Source organism: Halichoeres trimaculatus, unplaced genomic scaffold, assembly GCF_033239565.1.
Source record: "Halichoeres trimaculatus isolate MK-OKI-2021-1 unplaced genomic scaffold, fHalTri1.1 fHalTri1_scaffold_21, whole genome shotgun sequence".
Taxonomy (NCBI): Eukaryota; Metazoa; Chordata; class Actinopteri; order Labriformes; family Labridae; genus Halichoeres; species Halichoeres trimaculatus.
Window position 1 is genome coordinate 18,201,527 of NW_027437199.1, and position 13,682 is coordinate 18,215,208.

General features: G+C 42.6%; 1 protein-coding gene across 3 annotated transcripts in view; it reads right to left on the reverse strand.

Annotated features, from left to right (window-relative positions):
• The window catches only part of plxna4 (plexin A4), a 328,944-nt gene that overhangs the window by 113,604 nt on the left and 201,658 nt on the right, over positions 1-13,682 (reverse strand). For all 3 annotated transcript variants that reach the window (XM_074697775.1, XM_074697774.1, XM_074697776.1), the window contains exon 5: positions 1,621-1,721. In XM_074697775.1, the coding sequence (XP_074553876.1) occupies positions 1,621-1,721 (101 nt within the window). The remainder of the gene's footprint in view (positions 1-1,620; positions 1,722-13,682) is intronic.

The window sequence follows — 13,682 nt, forward strand, 5'->3', positions numbered from 1 at the left end:
TTCTATCAGGCTAAGTGTGACAGGGCAATCTGTGGACACCCATTTGCTGCCACTGAGGATGTCCAGGGTGTTAATGGGTTTGCTCACACACAGACACACAAACACACACGTTTGCACATAAACTGTATGTGGAGCATATTCACACAGGTCCAGACACTTCAGATTTGGTTTAAAGTTCAAGCACGTAGCCCTGATGTTACTTCTTGATACATTCCTCACTGGATTTTGCCTTCCAGGTTAAATTATGTGAAACAAAACTTGAAGTTTTATGCTTAAACCAGTAAAAAGAGGTGATGTATCAGACATTCATGTATTGGTGTGTGTGGATGTGTGTTACCTTGCTTCTAACCTCTGGTATGTGACCCATAACCCATCAGAGTTTGTCCTCTGTCAGCTAATGCACTTTGTCCCCTGGAGACCTGGAACATGTTCATCCTCTGTGTCTCCTTCCTCCACTCTGCTGCACACAAACCCACAATTTTTTCAGAGATCCTTTTTCCACTTCTCATCCCTTTTTTTACGTCCCTGCTTTTTTGGAAGTTTTTGTGCAGAACCAACTTTCGTTTGTCGCTATTTCTGTCTGTTTTCTATCCAACAGCCATACGTCTCTCCCTTTGTCTTCTGCCATTCATCTTTTGTTTTCACCGTCTTTGTTTTTCTCTCCCTCCTCTGTGGGGTTCAGTGTGTCTGTTACTCCCACACACACACACACACACACACACACACACACACACACACACACACACACACACACACACACACACACACACACACACACACACACATCACTTCTGTGCCCTCGCCATGTCCTCTCTTGCCAACAGGGACAGAGGTCCTAAATGTACTCAGTCTCACTCACACACGCACACACACACACACATCCTCACACTCTACCCAAGGGCTAGCACCAACACAAGAAACCAATTTTCAATTTACAGTGAAGTGGGAAATCTCCCTGCCCTCAGCTAGCGCCATCTCCTGCTTCAATCTTGAGGGACAAGGGTTTGACAGCAGCTGAGGTATGTGTGAATTCATGTGCTTATCTGTGCGTAGGTAAGAAAGAGAGGATGACAGACAGCTTGGAGAAAAGACAGAGAGCATGTGAGTGATTTTCGGTTAACGAGATGATCTCTGAAATCTCCAGTTCAGTAACAGTAACAAAAACCATCACTCTCCTCATGTCAACTCCTGAAGTTTGGAAAGGTGCCCTGGCAGCGCCGCCACTGTCTGTGCTCTCACCAGGCTCTAGTTTCAGGGCTGGTAAACAAAGCCAGTGGTCTGGTTTGGTAATGGATCTGAGGGGGCGCTGGCACGGGGCCGAGCCCCACCAGGAAAGCAATCTGAGAGCTGGCCCGGGTTGGTGAGAGGAGTCCCTGAATGCTCAAGGGCTGCAAGGAGAGGAAAGCTGGGCACGGGCCCAGGCGTCATGGAGGTAGGGGAGGCTAACAAACCCAAACACACCAGCCCCCCAGTCTGTTTGTTAGTGTCTCAAAAGCGCTTTGAATGAGGGGGAACAAAGGAAACTAAGCTTTTGTTTGAATGGAAAATGAAAAAAAAAGAGAAATGCAGGTGTGCTTGCGTTTGTGTGGGCACATGTGTAACAAATCAAGTGGAACTTACATGTTGTGGAGGACACACCAGCCACAGTGGGGATCTCCTGACCCCAGACATTCACTGCAGGTTGAGTACTGACCACAGGCCTCCACCGGCACCCTTGACAGCTGTAACAAAACATGAGAAAGAGATTAAATTTGACTTTCAGGATGCTTGAAATTTAATCAAAGGGTTGAGTTTGGGGAAATATAAAAAAGCACAGAATTCTTCTGATGCCAAATTATCACAATGCTTGCTCCTGTGTGTTTTTGTTGTTTTCAATTATCAAGTCACAAAAACCCCTTTTGGTTTCAAGCAAAATTAATTCTGCTCTTCTTCCTGAAATGGCTCACAGGTAACATGAAACTTGGAATAGAATAACAGAAAAGGTGTTGAATTGTTAATTGTTTTGGTCACGGTCTAATGAAAAAATTATATGTTTCCCAGCATGTGAGCACTTCACACAACTACAGGACAGACATGAGTGTGTCACAGCCCAATGAAATCATGGTCAAACATGCAGTTGCCTCATCACTGATTGCATTCTCAATTAAAAAGAAAACAAAATATCTCTCACTGATACCAATACAGCTGTAAATCATCCGACTTCATTCCTGTTTTTTCTCCATTTGGGGAGAAATTGAGAAAACAATGAAATATTTAGGCCACAGACTTAAAAATGAATTCTAACAAATTGCTGTTTCTTTATCCAGTACCACTGGGAGCCAATTATACCCTAACTGCAAAAACAACTTGACAAACAAAAACAAACTGATATGCAAAAAAAGTTTTCGCACAGATTTTCATTAAAATGCGATTCTTAGACAGCTTCCATCTTCTGCCCTTGGCGCCATATGGAAAACTTTACCACTTGGGAGAGCTGTCCATCCATTAAGATAAATCCCCCTGCCAATTCACACTGGCACTGACTGGCACTGATTGGCAAGAGCCCCGAGTGGCCGAGCGCAAAGGGCCACAGCCGAGGTAGACCTCAGACATCCCCTCCTCCTGTCACTATAGTAACAGCACAGCGCCATAATAGGTGATGCTGGCAGTTTTGATTAATGAGCCGTCATTGGTGGATGACCGCTGTCAATCAAGGGAGTCACTGCTGACAGCTGGGGAAGAGAGACGACATCATCAGCGTGGGACTGATTTTGGGTTATAATGAGGGTGTGTGTGTTTGTGTCCGTACACTATCTGGAATCACAGGTGGATGGATAAATAAAGTCAAGGGAAGGCAAACACCCTTTTAGCACTGTTTGCTACTTCATTCTGAGCACGAGAGGCACTTTTTATGGACAGCAGGCTTCAGCACATCCAATAGAGGGCATTCTTTCAAACTCAAGTTGGTGTTTAGCATGTGCCAATGGACATTGATAACCAGTTCCTGTTACGAATCCATCAGAAATGATTTGATTCAATGACATTGTTAGCCTTCAAGCTAATGATTTCCTTGTCGATCCTTTACATTACGCTGGAGGGACCAGACCCATACGTCATTGTTACGTGAACACGTCCACCAAGCTCATCAGTCAGCTGCAGAATTTCCAAGACAATGGTGGAGAGATTGAAGCGATTGAAAGCTTGGCTTCGCTTTAAAAAAAAGAAGCTGACAACACACAGTGTATTTTGTGCAACACGGTAATATCATGCAAGGGTGGCAACACCGCCAACTTGTTAAAATGTTTGTCAGTGGACAGCGTTATGTACCAAGAGTGTCACGTCATATTTCATACTCATAAACTTAATAAAATGTTGCTGACACAGAAAACCTGCGGAACAACTTTTTTCACTCAGAAAAAAAAAAAATCTCAACCAAATCTCATCAAAACCTTTCTCTATGTGTAACTATCAGTTTTAGCAAAGCTTGGCCAAACTTTAGCATGGTAGTCACAGTCTGCCACAACACTTTTGCCACACTTTGATGAGATTAAGGATGGAAACCTTTCACATTTGTAATGATATAGTACCAATGCCTGGTACCTGGAAATTGATACTGGTACCCAGCAGTATCAGTTTTCTGTACTTTTTTGTGTTTATGTGGTAAAAAATATCAATTTGTTAAATAATAACATCTCAATTATTAACATTTGACATACATATTATTCAATATATAAGCTTGCAATGCTGTGTTCATGTCCAGTATGGAAAATCACGTACTCTTCTACTTCCTTACAGTCACAAGGATGTGTTTTGGTCCCTACACATGGTACCTTTCGGTTTTATGTGAATCAGTACCGTGAACTTTTGACGGACTTCGGTCAGTACCTATAAAAGTACCTAATTCGGTACCCATCCCTAGATGAGATGCTGCGTCATACTGTCATATATGATGCTACCGTGACACAGCAGGTCCTGGCAGGTAGGAAAATCTAGGAGCACAGATAGCTTTGTGGTTTAGGTTATGCTCCATAAGGTCTGCCCTCGTACAGGTGGCCCAGGTTTGAATCTAGCTTGTGGCCTCTTTCCTGCATGCCACTCCACACTCTTGCCCTGTTTCCTGCTCTGTCCACTCTTTCCTATCAAGTTAAAGGCATAAAAAGCCCAAAAAATAACTTGGAAAAGGAAAAAGAAAACCTTCACATGGGCTGATTTAGAAACCGCCAACATACAGCCATAGACTGTATAGTTAACTGAAATAGAGGACGTACAACATCAGATTGGTGCATTATGGGAAACATTATCTGAGGTAGACTGCTCTGTTACTTGCTGAGAATGCTTCCTCAATCAGTCAATGTCAGGTATTTTTGGGGGTACTGCAGATATTGGCCGGATCAATACCTACTGCTAATATAGTAGGTGGTTTTCAAAAACTTCTCACTGAGGTTTGATTCTGAAAGATTGAAGGATAAGTTTGGTTTATACAGCTTTTACATTGTTTATAGGATGAAGTAGAACAAAATACTCACCCAGAAAGCTTTCCTGATCCAAGCAGTGCTTAAGGAGATATTTAGATCCAAAATCATGCAGCGGACGTCCATATAATGGGATCCATCGGGGCATAGACAGCGCCGCTCCTAAAACTGCAGTAATCGTCCAAAAACTCCTGTTTTTCACTAATATTCCATCATGGTCCACTCCGGGTTAGTCCTCTGCTGCAGTCTGTGTCACTCCAGACAGCGCTGTGTGGCTGTGCTGACCTCTGAACTGACAAAGACTTTGTTTACGATTGCCAATCCATGCATGGTTTGCAGTTTTAGGAGCGGCGCTGTCTATGCCCTGATGGATCCCATTATACGTCTGCTGCACGATTTTGGATCTAAATATCTCCCAAAGCACTGCTTGGATCAGGAAAGCCTTCTGGGTGAGTATTTTGTTCTACTTCATTCTATAAACAATGTAAAAGCTGCATTAACCGAACTTATCCTTTCAGCAGAAACGAAATGCATGGGCCTTATTGGATCTACGTAACTCATAAATCCGGTACCCAAGCTGAGCCTTAGCACCATTGTAGTCTAGGTTGTGGCTCAGACAGTAAACTGAGACCTCTAACCTGCTTAAAAAGTTGTGAATCTCTTTTTATTACAGACGCTATGATGGGGCTGTTTTAATCCAGTTTCAGAAATAACCCCGTAACTTCAGTGCACCACCTCCACATGTCGCAGATCACATTCTGCTGGATACTGCTCTCTTGTTATACCTCCAGATACAAGACATGCAATTATTCCCGCCTTCCCAACACTTTTTACTGCACAATTCTCGATGTGCCGGTATGAAAAGGACCATAATTAAACCATCCAATGTAGGGCATGGCTAAATGTAACAGGAGATCAGAACTGCCTGTGTGCAGCGGTATCTCTAAAGCACAGCCTGGCACTGACGGCGCTTCTCTCTGTCAGACACACAGACTATCACACAGAGCATCTCTGCCTGACAGCCTCTCTCTCTCATATGAAAAAAAAAAACACACACGAGTCGATGCTGCAGCTTTACCCACAAGTCATATTTCAACATGTGTGCGCACAGATGCACGGGAACCACAAAGTCGCACAGAGTGTCACTGAAGTCAGAATCTGACACACTGGCACTACATCATTCTCCCCCCTGCTCTCTACATTTATGTCTCTGCTGTGTGTTTTTCTGAACGCTATAAATAGCTTACTCAGGCAGACGTGTTTAAGAACACACGCAGATTCACACACAGCTGAATAATTTCCGAGGGGGTGTTTCTCCTTGTCAAAGTCAGGAGGAATTCTGCACGCCGTTACAGATTCTTTAAAAAGCCAAGTGCATCTTTGTGTGTTAAGCGGCTGTGTGTGAGAGAGGAATCAGCTGGTATCTTCTGCTCTCCTTAGTGTGGAGAGGAGCATTTGCATTAGGTAGATAAAGGGAATGAGTTTGAGATGGAATCAGAGAGATAATGGTACAAGTGTGTGGCATATGATCACGTTTCTACCTCTCCGTCAGCCTTCACCCTGCCTCCTCTTCCTGATACCCACCTCTGCCTCAGCCGGCTAGATTACCTGTTAGCTGCTATAGAGAAAGGCTATTATGACATCCTATGGAGGGATTTCAGCCACCAAAGCCTTATCATGAGAGTGTATGAAAGCACAATCCCGCTCTGTTCGTGTGTTTTTCTGTAATCTACGCGGCCATGTCACCGCATCGAGTGGTTTGTCACCTCGTGATCTGCCATAAAAGCTAAGCACCCAGACAGAACTCCAGCAAACAATGTCTCCATATCACAACGCTTTATAATTTAACACTTCATCGGCGGCAGATATGGCGATACACACAGCCACCAGCGTGTACACGTAGATACAAAAACACACACGGATTTAGACTTGGTGGAATGGAAGGGGCCTCCTGATGCCTATCGGGCCCTCAGACACCCGCATCTTGAGGGGAAATGGTTTTCTCGACAGATAAAACACACACACTCGTACACAAAGACAAACACAGAGCACATTCAGGGCTCGGCAGAAGTGACGGCTGCCAATGTGGATCCTCTGTTCCAGAGCGCGGATCCTGATATCATTCATCCTCCTCTCTGTCTGTCTGTCTTTCTCTGTCACTCAGACGCTCTGAGGTGTGTAAGATCAGACATTCATCATCTCTCCAGACCCTTCAGTCTCCATCCCGCACACACTGGAGCACGCAGTACTTTTGTCCCCTCTTTTTATCAAAAAAAAAAAAATGGAGGGATTTGGTGGCTAAACGACCCAATGCACCCCTTGTCTCTCTCATCTCGATATCGCATTCATTTCATGCAATCTTCTCCGTGGGCTTGGCCAGAGGGGCAACCATTACGGCTCACCGTCTCCTCACTGTGGCTGCGCTATCATATCAGCGGGGATAAATACAAAGAATAGGGAGCATGGCATTTATAATTCCCCCCTGTTTCAGGTGAGCAAATGACAGCCATTATGCCCTGCACTCTCCCTCCTCTCTGGATGGAGAGAGACGGAGGCAGCTGGATGTAATTGTGCTTTTAAAAAAGACCAAGATCACAGACGCACTTGATGCTTTAATGCGTGGGGGGAGATTGGGAGAGGGTCTCGATCCTTTTCTGTGATCACACAATGGCTTCAAATCACATATAGATGATATATACAGTAAGAGTCTATTGTATCCGGGAACTGACTGAGCCTTAAAAGCATTTCCAGTTCGAGATCTTCCTCACCATCGAGGAGAAGATAAGCCTGACTTTGTTTTTCTTCCCCCTTTCTCTTTCTCTCCTTACATAACGCCAGAGGCCTTGGAGTCAACCTGCAGAGGGAAAGTGATCATTTAATAAATCTGCAGAGACTTTTATTATTAACTAATTCTTCTGCCTCGCCTCTGTTCTTCTCTTTATCCCGCTCTTTCTTCCTGCCCCCTCTGCTTGTAATTAAACAGGGAATCCACCTGCAGCCAAACTCCAGCTCTCCAAATGAACAGAGAGTGGGAAATTAAAGCGATAGGCCAATCCTGCCTCACAGCCTGTAGGGCACACTGAACTTCTCTTATCTTTTCTCTTCCCCCCTCAGGCTGGCCACGTCTTTTTCTCCTTCCCCGGTGTGAGTTTGTTCATTAGTTTGGCACAGCACTGGCAGTGCATCATTCCTGCAAGCCAGGAAGCGGGGATTAATAAGAAATAATCTGGTTAAATGTGTGTAATGTTCTGTTTTTAGGTGATTTTTAAAGAGCACATTGTAGGTTAGCTGTAGTGGGCGTGTGTCAACAATAGATGGCTGCTGGTTTTCATTACGTGGCCTCTGTGCAGACAACTGCAGGCGATTCAGCAAGAATCATTAGACCTGATAGAGAGAAATCAATATTCATATAACAGACAATGGATTGGGATAATAAATCCAGACCTGCTGTTTTCAGAACAGGATGTGAAAGCCCCCTGGGTAATAAGGAGAGTAGTGTGTCAGGGACTGAGCCAGGCTTTCAGTTCTGGGTGGGACAGACACATTCTGGTGAGGCCTTAAGTTACAAAAGTTTCATCACTAGTTTATTATTTATTTAAATCTTACAATAACTACTGTTAATTTGTGTGGTTTCAAAGTAGATTTTGTTGCTTTTTTCAGCTTTAATTGCATTTTTAAAACCCTTTTGTGCACCAGACAGATCTACCTGCAGCCACTTTCCATGATACTGACCAAAGAGTGGTGCTCTAACGCACCAGTAGGCTGCACTGCTTCTGCTTTCCCAAAAATAATTTTTCTGATCCCGTCCACATGAAGATCAGCATTTCACAACTCAGTTATTGATTTATTTTTTTCCAACAGGCTCAAAAACATGGCTCATTTAAAAAAAGACAGAGCATCTCACATTAAATAAAACGAACAGTGACAAAATTTTACAATGCTCTTTTTCAACAGATTAAAAATAAATAAATAGATAAATAGATAAATAAATAAATAAATAAATAAATAAATAAAAACATTTAAATAAAAAAATTAAAAGATAGGTAAGATATTAAATAATTAAATGAATAAATAAAAAAATAAAAATAAATAGATAAATGAATTAATAAATAAAAAATTAAATCATAAAATAAATTTTACAAATGAATAAATCTAAAATTAAAAAAAAAGTTTAGGGTGGGCCTGGGACCTCTGGGCCCACCCATAATGCCGCCCCTGTAGTGTACATTTATAACAAATGCTAAAACAATCCATGTCTCCAAAAGTTCACCTCTCAATCTCAGGTCCATCCTCGGGCCATTAATCCTGTCCTTTATTCCCGAGCTCATTCCCTCCTGCCCTCCGACGTCCCAGCAGCAGAACGGGGGACAGATTGACGTGGGAGTCAAATGAAGCGAGGGACACATCAACGAGCCACTGCCTCGTCACAGCTGACGTGCCGCTCAATCCGTCAACCACCGACCGACAGTATTATATCATAAACTCAGTTAACAGAGCGGGCCGAGTGCAATATTGTTTTCATTTGACGCTCTCAGGGGTCACATGAGAAAGCCATCCATTGCGCTGTCAGAGGTGTCAGCGCATGACAAATGACTTGGATACAATCAATCATTTCCACTTATCTTTCCATCCCAAAGAAGGGAAGGCCCACCATGCACAAAACAGCACCAGTTAAACAAGCTCCAGGCAGTCCACTTTTAATAGGTAACACGTTAAAATATCCTGGAAGAGGCAAGCTCTGGGATATTCCTCCTGCTGTGTCCGTGATTCCTGAAACAAGCTAACCTCAGCTACAATAAATTCATACAGCACTTAATGCTAATGTGTCCCATTACAGTGTCAGTCCTCAGTGCAAGAAGCCTGCTGAAGACATGATGGATGTCACGGGAGAGTGCATTTCAGGTGTTGAGTTTGACGGCTGACCCTTGGGTGAACAAACAGGATTTGCATTAGTCTGTAAAACCATTTCTCTCTATTGGCAGCAGCTAAAAGTGCAGCCCCACACACACACTCACACACACTCTCTGTCTAAATCTGCACAGGCTGCATCATCTTGCCCTGCGGCATAGCCTGGGTAAAAATAAGGCCTGTATTACGCAGACAGAGAGCACAATCTGGTCTGTCTCCAGCAGGCAAGACGCTGGCAAAAAGAGCTGATGGTGACTCACGTGAATGACAAATTCTATGAAGTGTCCATCTTTTATACGACATAATTAGCTTGTGGATTCACAGAGAACCATAATGAGGAAAGAGAGAAGCACCAGGATCCATAAACGTGCAGAGGAACAGCAGGAGGGAAAGTGGGAGGGAAACTTCAAAAGAGACGGAGTGAGCCCAGAGTTCACTCCAACCTTGTCTGCTCCACTTCGCTGACGTTTCCCAGAAGTGTGTCAGGAAGCAATGGCTGCAACGCATCAGCTCCGTTCACTCGCCTCGTTAGACCACAGCAGCAGCAGCCTGCAGCTAAACTGGGACACAACATAACATGCACTTCTGAACACCTTCATAACTCAGAGCAACACGCTACAGGAGAGGGCGAGGAAGCCACACGGTAAGGGATGTGGTTAAAAGTTCCCCGCTGATGGAAATTAAAGGAATCTGGTATTAAGCGTCTTTGATGAGATGCGAAGACGCGATACTTCCACAAATTGGCTTGTCGGATTTCCCCTCGGGGTTTAAATCAGAAAAAAGCGCTCGACTTTGAACGATCTCACCCCAGTACAGTACACATTTTCAATAATTTACACTTACAGATCTGCATTTGCTACACTGAGCATGAATTATTTAGCACCGCGAGTGTGGCAGTCCCAGCACTTTCGAGCAACAGTTAAGATGATGAATGTAAAAACCTTGGTTTATGTTGGAAATAAATTAGATAAGCAAGAAATCTGTGTAGGGACACGAGCAATAACATCTAACGACTCTCTGACTAAACAGGTGCTGGCAGGCTGAGTGCGTCTGCTGGGTGCTGATGGGTATTTGTATGACAATTGGAGCATTGAGGGATAGACTGATTGACTAAGACACAACAGAAACTGCTTGAACAGTTCCCAAATGGCCTGGAACCCAAAGCAAGTCTGCACAGCCAACCGTGAGCAATGAGATCTGGATTCAGAATCGTGTTCATTCAGGTCCTTTTTTTGATGAATCAGGTCAAAAAGAAGTCAATTTCATTATTATCATTGTTGCAAATAAGACTCTATTTCGACTACAAACTTTACTTTTCTTCCATGACATCAAAGATATGTCCATAAATCTATTTTTCATTTGGTCTAAATACAATAACTCCAGGGCTTGTGCGCTCATTTAGGACAGAAAATTCTTATTTGCATTAAGAGGCACTTGTACAATAATACTAAATACATCTTTAACTACAATCTTAAAGTGGTTCAAAGCACCTATTTATCAGTTTTTATGCATAATAAAAGTCAGATTATTGCATTGACAGGGGCACGTTCTGCTCATTCTGAAGACCCCTTTGGATGACATTGGTAGTGGTTTTCCAGGAGAAAGACTGCATTTCCCATGAGCATCATCACCTATTTCGGTAAAGATGTGGCTCATTTTTAGTGGAAGCAGAAAAATGAGCTATCTCTAAAACTACCTTCTACCTTACCTACCTTCTTTGTTCAAGACAGTTTAGTTTTTGTAGAGTGCAGAGGAGGAAATGGAAACATGTTGATTTGTAGTTGTGTATAATTATTATTTGTAATGAGACAAAGACTCTGTCAACTTTTACTTGGGTTACTGCAAAAAACTGAAAGCTTATCAAGTGTTTTGGTCTTATTTTCAGTAGACAATATCTTTTTAGACTTAATATGAGCCATATTCACCTGACCAGGTAATTTCTGGACTGGCCAGGTGAATGCGGCTCATATTGAGTCTAAAAAGATATTGTCTACTGAAAAAAGACAAAATCACTTGATTAGATTTTAGTTTTTACAGTGGTTGCAAAGGGGTGGAAAACTTCCCATGGGGAGTCTAGCTTGAGAAATTTGTAAATATTCTGATTTTTTTTTTTTTTATCAAAATTTATTTGACTTTATGTTGACCTCAGGTGGTGTCTTTAATGAACTTGTGCTGTGGACATTATGCACAGTGTATGAATGGAGTGTGACTGTGGAGGATTTTTGTCCTAAAACTTGATGATGGGACAGTTCAAAGTTGTGTAGGGCTTAAATATAGGGAGCTGACCAGCTCCTGTCTACTATAGACAAAACTATAAAATCCCTACCCTTTACCCTCTTGTAGAGTCAGCTAACATCCATGACAGAAAATAACTTGAGGACAACTGCGACCATTGAACCTGCGCTTGTAGTACAAGACTGCTGTTTAAAAACAAAAGCTAATAATAAGGTCCAGAAAACAAAAATGATTGACCTAACAGTCTTTAATGTCCTCCAAAGGCAATTTGAGTAACAACAGAAATTTAAATGTACATTCCAATACATAGATATCCTTTACCTTTGGCTGCCCACTCAGGAGACTCAGGAACAGGAAACCATCATAAACCTTCCAAATAGACACTCAAAGACAAAAGCGTCTGTTGCCCAAACCGTTGTCCAAATAAAGACAGTCAATCTCTATCTGGTGAAGAAGGAGTGCCTAACACTGGGGTATGTAAGAAGCTGCCTCACCCTTGTTAAACAGTTGATTTCCTACAGACCTGTCAACTCACTTTGTTCTAATTTGCTTGCTTTGAATTAAGTTTTTGACTCAAGCTGGCTGAACTCTCCTCCTTGTATCTTACTTTAAATCAACAACAACAACAAATCGGCTTGAGGAGTGGAGCCAGGCTAGTCAGTGTGAGTCGATGAACAAGCACACAATCATAAAGCAACAGAGCAAGAGTCTGGTGTAAGCCGCTCTTAGTGAATGTCAATCATAGACTCACCTGATTTAGCAGAAAAACCAAACCAAATGTGAACGCTAAACTTTGGTAGAAAGCAACATAAAACCCTACTACTTTGGCTAGGCATCAATAATCAACATTAAAATGAGACTATTCCAAAATCAATTGGAATCTACCCACAGTGTCTTTAATTTACACAGAGTTTATGATGAAAAGATTCAGAAACCTACGGACAAGAAGTCATTCATTCTGCACACATGTCCTCATTGTAGCTGACAGATGAACCAGTGTTCACAGAACAGTAATGTGTGTGTGAAGTACAACACCTGCTCACATTAAGAGTAGGACTGACCTGCCCCTGTCACTCCAACACCAGCCCTAACATGCATAATCACAAGCCATTCTATAATCAGACTCCTCTCCTCATAGCAGAACATCTATTTAACCCACTAACAAGATGACTTCTGTGTGTGGGGGGTTCGTCGTGAGAGTATGTGTGAGAAAGATCCAATTAAAGGACAGCCAATCACTGGATTAATGAGAGGGTATGGATGACAGATTACTCCAGCACCAAAGAATGGTGGGAAAAAATGGAGGAACAGAAGATTGGAGGATGGCGAGGAGTAAAAATGACAATGGGTAGTGTGAGCGAGGGTTAGAAATGGAATAAAGATGGAGAGAAAGGAGATGAAGAGAGAAGAGCAAGGCACACAAAAGGCTGAATCCTCATTCCCTTTACAAATCCCTTTAGAAATGAATAGAAGGTTGGAGGAGCAAAAATCTATAATCCTGAAAGAAAAACAAACCTAACAAAGAGGACACAGGCACAGGGTGGATGGGAGAAAAAAGAGCACAAAAAGAGATTGTAAGGAGGTGAAATTAAACGTAGGATGAGAAAAGTACAATGATTGTGGTGTTTTTTTTTTGCAGTGAAAGATACTGCATGGGTATGTGTGTCAGAGCTTGGCTAGCTTCCTCCTCTAATGAGTGTATAATGTGACACAGACAAGCAGGGTAAAGTGTGGTTCCCAGCAGGACGCCCCTCCCTCCAGCTGCAGAGCTCTGTTAAGGTGTTCCAGTGGAGCCACCATGTTGTCATTTATTTATGCCTGATTATGGGGGATTGCTGAGGCTCCAACCCTTAAAGGCCGCTCTCAATAATCATACAAGCAGACTAATTTATAATTCTTTAATTTGTAATATCAATGTTAATTCAGCAAGGCCAAAAATATTTGTTTATTGAGCTCGGAGTCATTACAAAGGCGATGTAATCATGTTAATTTTCTGTAAAACACTTTCTAATAAAGTAATGATTGCACTGAGAACAAGGTTTGCGTTTGGTAATAACAGGGAATGATTACAGAGCTTCTGCCCTGGCT